The 8,688-nt window shown below is 37.5% G+C and overlaps 1 protein-coding gene across 2 annotated transcripts; it reads right to left on the reverse strand.

Moving 5' to 3' along the window:
- Positions 1 to 1,338: 1,338 nt before the first annotated feature.
- Positions 1,339 to 7,698, reverse strand: LOC112320290 (putative olfactory receptor 5AK3). Of its 2 annotated transcripts, none has more exons than XM_024577750.4 (2): positions 7,642 to 7,698; positions 1,339 to 2,451 (listed from the first exon to the last, which is right to left on the reverse strand). In XM_024577750.4, exon 2 carries the CDS (start codon positions 2,432 to 2,434, stop codon positions 1,505 to 1,507), a length of 930 nt encoding a protein of 309 aa, XP_024433518.2. In that variant the 5' UTR covers positions 2,435 to 2,451; positions 7,642 to 7,698; the 3' UTR covers positions 1,339 to 1,504. The 2 variants fall into 2 exon arrangements, with proteins under 2 accessions (XP_024433518.2, XP_045041594.2); XM_045185659.3 differs by lacking the exon at positions 7,642 to 7,698 and adding an exon at positions 6,709 to 6,765.
- Positions 7,699 to 8,688: the final 990 nt, after the last annotated feature.

Genomic DNA, 8,688 nt, shown 5'->3' on the forward strand with positions numbered 1-8,688 from the left:
TCTAATGTCACTGAACCAACATCTCCAGGACTGGGCTATAGTTATTTTCATTTTAAAAATTAACCTTTCTCTGGTCATTCAAATGCTGCTGTCCACAGATTGGTATTTAGAGACCACTAGTATAGGCTACATAATCCCATAACTTGCAGTTGGGAAACTGTCTATATTATTGTTTTTTGTCATTATTCATTTATTAATTAAATATTTATAGAATACTTACTGTGTCTAAGGCTCTACACCAGATGTTAAAAGGTCATAGAGAACAATGTATCTCAAGAGCTTTATGGGTAATAGTGAAGGCCTTTTATGTAAATAAATAATTTAGATAGGAAATGATAAATAATAAATAATATTTATTGATGCAAATGAAGTGCTATGGGCCTTCAGTGGAAGAAGAAATTATTTCCAGGGGCAGAGGGAAACAAGTGTTGAGCTGGAAACAGTTCAGGGAGAGAATGATGTTTGAAGTTCTAGTAAGATTTGGGCATATGAAATGTGTTGTTCATGTGGTATATGTATGATCAGCTATTTATAGCTTTCTGGTTTTGAAGAAGTAAGCTACCATGTTATGAAGGGCATATGGAGAGGGCCATGTGGCAAAGAATTGTGGGTTTCCTCTAAAAACTAGGAGCAGCCCCTGGCTGATGGTCAGAGAGAAGGCAGGAATCCCAGTCCTACAACTGCAAGGAGATGAACTCTCCCAATAACACGGGGGAGCTTGGAAACAAGGCCATCCCCAGTTGGGCCTCCCGATGAGTTCTTGTCTTGGTTGACACCTTGATTGTCGTCTCAGAGGGTGCGGTTTAGCAATGTATAGATTCCTGACCCATAAACCTGTAAGATAGTAATTGTTTATATGTTTAAAAAATTTTTTTTTATTGTTGTTCAAGTACATTTGTCTCCATTTTCCTGCCACCACTTCCCCCTGCCCCACCCAACCCCACCTCCCACCCTCAATCTAATTGTCTGTATTTTTTAAGCCCTTGAATTTGTGGAAATTTGTTATGCAGCAATAGATACAGATTTTAGACTGAAAACAATACAGATTTATTTTCCTATTGAGGAATATTCACTTTTCTTGGTCTTGTTTTCCTTAACAATGCATCCTTAAGTATATGTCCTTATGGACTGGAACTTTTATTTGTAGGTCAGTTTACAAGGTTGAAATCCTGGATTGAAGACTATTTTTGTTTTAAAGAGATAGTTTTTGTTTTTGTCAGATTCCTTCTAAAGTGAAGTAACACTTCAACTTTCCATTAACGATATATGAGAGCATCATTTTCCTTACATCACAGCAATTAACAGGAGTTATTCTTTTGCAGTTTTTTGCCAGGCATATGGGTAGAAAACGGTGATCTCATTGTGACTTTAATTTGCAGCTTGATATTAATAAAACTTAACAACTTTTCCACGTTGTTTGACTTTTTTTGCTTTGATTTCTTGAAAATTAGCATTGTCGGTCTGGTTGTTTATAAGCATAGAAAGTTAGAAATTGAGGATCAAACTAGAAGCACTTCTTTCTGATCCCTTTCAGGGCTTCTTTCACATCTTGGTTTCTCAGGCTGTAGATGAGGGGGTTTAACATGGGGATCATGATGCCATAAAACACAGAAGCCATTTTTTCTTGCTCTTGAGCCTCATTGGTCCCATGGTGCAGATACATGTAAGAGAGAGTCCCGTAGAAAATGGTGACTGCCGTCAGGTGGGAGGCACACGTGGAGAAGGCTTTTCTTCTCCCCGCAGCAGAAGACATCTTCAGGATGGCAGCCAGGATATATAGGTAGGAAAAGATGACGACCAACACCGTGAACGTCAAGTTAAACCCCACAAAGACCGTTAGGAGCATGATGTTCAAATCAATGTTGGAACATGAGAGGGCAAGAATTGGGGGTTCATCACAGAAAAAGTGGTTAATTTTATTGGATTTGCAAAAGCTCAGTGAGAAAGTAAGACTTGTATTCACGGAAGCATTTAGGAAACCCATGAAGTATGAGCCAGCTAAGAGGTGAATGCAGACTCTCTGGGTCATGACTATGGGGTAGCGGAGTGGTTTACAGATGGCCACATAACGGTCCACCGCCATTGCAGCAAGGATATAGCAGTCGCTTGTTGCAAAAGTGCCGTAGACTAGCAATTGCACCAAACACCCTATGAATGAGATGGACTTTTCTGTTCCTACAAAGTTTTGCAGCATCTTGGGAGTGATAGCAGAGGTGTAGCAGAGATCAACAAATGCCAAGTGTTGGAGGAAAAAGTACATAGGGGTGTGAAGGCAGGTATCAGTCTTGATGAGTAGGATCATCCCAATATTACCCACTAGGGTGGTCACATAGATCACCAGAAATGCCGTGAAGAGGATAGGCCAAGACTTGTGTTGACCAGCAAATCCCAGGAGAATGAATTCAGTTGCCTGAGTGCCGTTGTTCTGCTCCATGACTCACGAAGTATCAGCTGAAAAGTTATACAGAGAAGCAGAGAAAGCTAAGATCATTGTGATCCTTTACAATGATCACAATGGAAATAAGATAATGTTTGGTTTCATAGTGGGGGTCAGAGAGTATTTTCTATGATACGATTGACTTGGCTAAACCTTGGCACCTGACCTAGATAATTTTGTCTACAGTTTGGAGAAATTGCCATGGACCAGAAGCTGTATTCTCAGGGTGCAAATTGATTGGCATTTCATAAATATATCAATTGGGGAATTATAAAACATACTAATACACTTTTATTTCATTATGCTTCCTTTTATGCTCTCAATATTTTAATTGGAAACCTCAATGTGCCTAAATATTAATCATTGTATCTGAAACCTCAACACACCTGCTGAATTCTATATGCTCTTCTCCCAACTTATCTCTGTATTCTCATTTCATCTTTTTCCCCTTCTTAGTAACTCTTTTCTGCAATCAAGGATTCATGGACATGTGGAGACCTTTGTGGAGTCCTTTGTGGAGTGTTTATCAAAGTATTTATGGTAAAGAATCATTTTCTTCTTTTTTAAAGATTTTATTTATTTTTAGAAAGAGGGAAAGGGAGGGAGAAAGAGTGGGAGAGAAACACCAATGTGTGGTTGCCTCTCGTGTGGCCCCCACTGGGGATGTGGCCCACAACCCAGGCATGTGTCCTGATTGGGAATTGAACTGGGGACCCTTTGGTTCACAGCCCACATTCAACCCACTGAGCTGCACCAGCCAGGGCAAGAATCATTTTCTTTTTAATATTTCCTACCTGTTGTGAACCAATATTTTGTAAAAAGCTACAAAAAGGTCTCAGCATTGTCAACATTCTACAATAGTTTTACATGCTCAACTTCATTTTCTATAGTTATTCATCATAAAGTGGAAACCGTGTCCAAGGTTTCCACTGGTGCTGGTCCCTGGTCCACACATTGGGTATCATGTTCTATGATGTCCAACCATCGTCATCTACCAATGTGCTTTTCTTGTGATGGATAGCAGATTGCCTACGATTTGTCTCCACCGTAAATAACTCAGTTTCAAGTTTTCTCCTTAGAGTGTATTCCAAGGGACAAAATTTTTGAGTCCCAAGGTATGCACACATTTAATTTAACCAAGATTTCCCAGACTGCCTTTCATAATGTATGCACCAGTATAAATTCCTTCCAATTGTACATTGTGGGGGGTTCCCATCTCCTAAATTCCTTTAAACATTTTTCTAATTATTTTTGACTAGGAAAATAGTTGTACAGTGATACAGCATTTTTATATGTTTCCCCCCTTAATTACAAATGAACTTGATCATCATCTAATATTCTTCTAAAGAATCTTGGGATTCTATTTTTCTGTTAATTGCCTGCCCACATTTTTGTCAGGTTGTTTTAAGTTACTTTTTAGATGTTCTTTGTCTTAGATTTGAATCTTTATCCCAGATTTGAATTTCCTGTTAGCTGTTGACTTGAGAAAGACTTTCTCACATTCTGTGTTCTGTTAATTTTGCCTATAATATGCTTTATAGAGCTGAAATCCTTAAATTTGAAATAACAATTCATCATTTTTTGCCTTATTGTTCTTTCTTTTGAAAACATAATTGAACAAGGTTCATTCCTTTCCCTAGTTCTCTACCCCAGGAGCATAAAAAGCAATACTAAAACTCTTTTCTTTATTATACTGGTGTGCTGGCACCGGTGTTTGTTGCACCATAAACACTTTATGTCATGCACGTAATTTGAAAAACGTTGCTGTGTTTTCCAATATTTACTTTTTGAGAAAGAAAACAGACTAAAGCATAGAGAGAGTAGTCAGTGTGTCTGTGTGTGTGCAAAATATTTAAATATTTTTAAACCATTAAGTGATTTGACTTGTTATTTTAAAATTTACTCACACAAATAATTGGCCCAACTATGTTATAGGAAAGTTTCACCAAACAGTTTATGGGCACAACTAATTCTAATATGCAATCTTTTTCCATAACTGGAAAAAGAGACATTCCCATTTCATGAAGCTAATGTAAACTTGACAAGAAAATAAATAAAATTTGAGGAAAGAAAATTGAAACCAATGTCACTTCTGGATATAGATGCAAACAGCTGAAAATACATATTTACAATAAAAATCATCCATGTATGAAAGAAATGATGGCTGGGGCCTCAAAGGAGTTTCCAGGAAATAGCTACTCTCTTATTTTCCCAGGATTTGACCAAGTTGAGGAATAAAGATAGTATCTATGTGGAGACCATAATATTACTTTTAGACACTTGGGGAGAGATCTCATTAGTCAAGTTATTTGCTGCCAGTGAACACTATAACTAGACAGGCTTATTCAGGTAGTTTTGGTGGCTGTGAATGAGGGAGGCCTCTTGAACATTTTGGGGTAAATGCCTCTGGAATGCAGGGGAACACGGGCTTCACCAGGCTGGCTAATCCCGAGGGAATGAGGGCAGAGCAGAACGTGACAGGTGGCTCTCAGATTTGCCAGTGAGCTACTTTACTCCATCTTTCTGGGAACTGAGGGGACCAAATGGGAAGAGGGAGCACCAATTACACAAATGGAGGTCCTTTGCAAGAAAGAAACATCAGAAGCAGGTGAAGATGTATTTTCCATCTGCAATCAAGACCAAGTTATGTCAGCCTTATATTTTTCCCCAATATTAATTTATAAATTCATTTCAATCAAATGCTTGAGGGAATTTTATGTGCACTGCCACAAACTTACAAAATTTATACGGGGGAGAAAAGAGCTAAAAACAACTAAGAGAATTTCAAAGGAAAACAAGGTGAGACCTTGTCCTACCAGTTATCAGAACTTGCCATGAAGCATTACTGATGACAGTGTGCTACTACTGTGAGGGCAGACACTTAGACCAATGGGACCGAGAAAAAGAACTTACAAACAGCCACAAGTCTCTGGAAGCTTAATGTATGAAAACAATAAATGCACATCAATAAATTATCACCCATTAAACTGTGGTGCTACACATGCCTATACATATGAAATAATAATATTGTATTCCTATGTTACATTTTACAAAAATCAATTCCAATGAATTACAGATTTAAACTGTAGAGAGAGTAAAACAGCAGAATATCCATGACTTAGGTATGCAAAAAATATTTAAACAAGATATGAATGCACAAAAAATAAAACACTGACAATTCAACTATATCTAAATTTAAAATACCAACATTATGAAAAAGAAGGTCGGATATTGGCTGGAAATTTACTCAGGTAAATTTGTTTATACTACATATAGGTGTCAAAAGAATTAGTATCCAGTACACATAAATAATTTCTATAAATTACCCCAGTAGAAAAATTTATTAAAAATATGATCAGGATAATTATAGAAGGGAAAATGTAAATAGTCAATAAAAAATATACACAACTCACTAGCAATAAGGTAATTATATATTCATACTGTATAGAAATATAATTTTATACTCAGTCTAAAACGTAAAGTTTTGTTTAGACTGTGGGGTCACGTATTTCTGGTGGGAAGGTAAATTAGCTCAGCCATGTTGGAGTGAAATTTGGAATAATTAGTAAAATTAAATATACGTCTCTCTATGGTCCAGAAGTTTCATATGAGGTATGTATACTGGAACATGTTTTTACCATGAAAACAAGGATACACACACAGACATGTAAGTGTGTGTATGGATATGTGTACATAAAAATACACATACAGGAGGATGTTCATAGTAGCACTGTTCATTGTAGGAAAATGTAAACAAATCACTGGATATTCAGCAAATTGGTGTTACACCATATTTGTGGATAAATATCTCAAATGGAATGCTTAAACTAGAATCTTGATAAGATGATGATAACATTTACCACATCAACTTAATCGTTATGAGTTAAAATGTATGATATGTTGGGAGACCCTTTTCTTTTCAATTAATTATTTCCTTTTAATTCAATTTATTGGGGTGACACTAGTTAACAAAATTATGCAGGTTCCAGGTGCACAATTCTACAGTACCTCATGTGTACACTGTATTGTGTGTTCACTACCCCAAGTCAAGTCTCCGTCCATTACTGTCCCCACTAGGGGACCTTTTTCAAAAGCTATAGAAAACCAGTACAAGAGACATCTCTCTCTCACACACACACATGCACATACACACAGAAGCATGCGTGACAAGTGCCCAAGTATTTTGAACATCCTGGACTTTGACTGAACCCTGGTGCTTCTGAAGTTTTATTTATATTAAGCATGATGTAACTGAAAGGAAACAGGCTGACCTGGATTTGAATTCCAGTCCCATCCCTTCATGGAGACAAAGGATGTACTTCCTTTGGGCCTCAGTTCCAACTGCTGTAAAATTGGATCACAGAATTACTTAGGAGGTAATGATTGTCCTCGTAACACTCTTTGTAATACCAAAACTTTGTAAATAGAGTTAAATAAACCAGAGTAGATTCTTACTATGGATCAATACATACTCCAAAAAGAGCGAGATAAAGATATACTCTTATGGAAAGGTGCTCATGTCATATTGTCACACGAGAAACAAGTGGGAGAATGATATGTAAAATGTGGGCCCCTTTAAAAATAAAACTTTGTTTCACTCCCATACTCTCTTTTCCTCATTTTCTTTATTTACCCATGTAAATGCTCAGGAGGGAATCACAGTAAATGTTTAATAGTTATCCTTGGGCAGGAGAGTGGGGAGAGAATGCCTTAACTTATGAACTTCTTCATCTTTTCTTTTAAAATAGCTTAATTGTTTTCAAAAGGATGGGGAAGAAGTAAAATCTGCTTTGTAATGATATGACTAAGGGGTGATTTATGTAAACTTCTCAGCACAGGACCAGGCATTGAATGGGCACTCAAAATTAGTTATAATAACACATGCAAATGATACACCTAAAGACACGTAATATACATCCTTCCACCCATTTTTCCATCCATCCATCCATCCATCCATCCATCCATCCATCCATCCATCCAATCTTTCAATCATGTGTTTATTCATTCCATTCCCAGGCTACACTTAGCCAATTTAGTTCCCTCACTCCATTTCCATTATGTCACCAGGGCTGAAGTGATGATTCCTGGTCTTGGGGTGAAACTTGCTAGATGTTTGGCTCTGACCCTTTTGCTCCCCCATTTGCTGCACACCCTGGAATGATATACGGCTGTTTGAGAAATGGGATTGGCTTTGTTCTACTTACACCAGAGTTGCCTCCAGATTCTCTTTCTACAACTGGTGCAGGCTGACTGCTCACCAAGGTCTCTTTGTGTGGTTCCTTCCTAATTGGGGAGTTTATAGGTGGGGCCTGAGGGATCAATACTTGCTCCCTGGAGAACCTGAGGTTCCTGGGGCTGAGGTGGAATTAGAATAAACAATGTTCAGTAGTTGTTTTCTGCTGAAGTGCATTTAAGCTTTCTATAGAGGATACATTTAATTTATGTTACTGTCATTAGGGACTCCATGTGTATTGCCTTCTTAAAGAATAACTCCTTTAACATTTTTTCTTGTTTTGAGTCAGGTTGAGAATGTTTTATAGGTCTAAGAATCTGTGTTAGGTCTAGAAAATTGACCTAAGCACCCTAATTAGCAAACAGCAGGGCTCTCCAAAAGTAAGTAAATAAATAAATTCAAAGCTAATTTAATTTAAGAGCATATGGTCCCTAGTGTGACAGAGTTAACTACTATTTGAGCGTATTTTATATTATCATTTTAACCATTGTCTATTTATTTAAAGAAAAAATTACTTTTGATTATTTTTTTTCCTAAAAATATGTATATTTTAAAAATCAGCCCTGGATAAAGATAGCTTTCTTCCAGTTGCACCTTACACTTTCAGAATACTGAGGTCTGTCTGGAAAAAGTCTAGCCATTTTTAATATAAAGAGAAAGGTTTGAGCAACACTGGTGTAACCTGGCAGCCAACGGGTGTGGACTGGAATGTTCTTGCATGAACAATGACAACTTTATTATTTAGTGGGGGCAGTAGATGCCTTTGAGTGAGTGTTGCACTGTGTGGTTGCTGCATTCAAAATGACTGCATGAGTAGGGCAACAAATCTGCACCAGATTTTCTGTTAAGCTTGAACACTCCTCTGTGGAAACTATTAGATCATTGAGAAGGCTTTTGAGGATGATGCATTGAGTGATTGGCAGCTTCATCATGACAACACACCCACTCGTACATCACGTCCCATGCAGAGTTTTTTGGCAAAACATCAAATCACCCAGGTGACTCAGCTTCCTTGCAG

Source organism: Desmodus rotundus, chromosome 5 (genome assembly GCF_022682495.2).
Source record: "Desmodus rotundus isolate HL8 chromosome 5, HLdesRot8A.1, whole genome shotgun sequence".
NCBI classification, from domain to species: domain Eukaryota; kingdom Metazoa; phylum Chordata; class Mammalia; order Chiroptera; family Phyllostomidae; genus Desmodus; species Desmodus rotundus.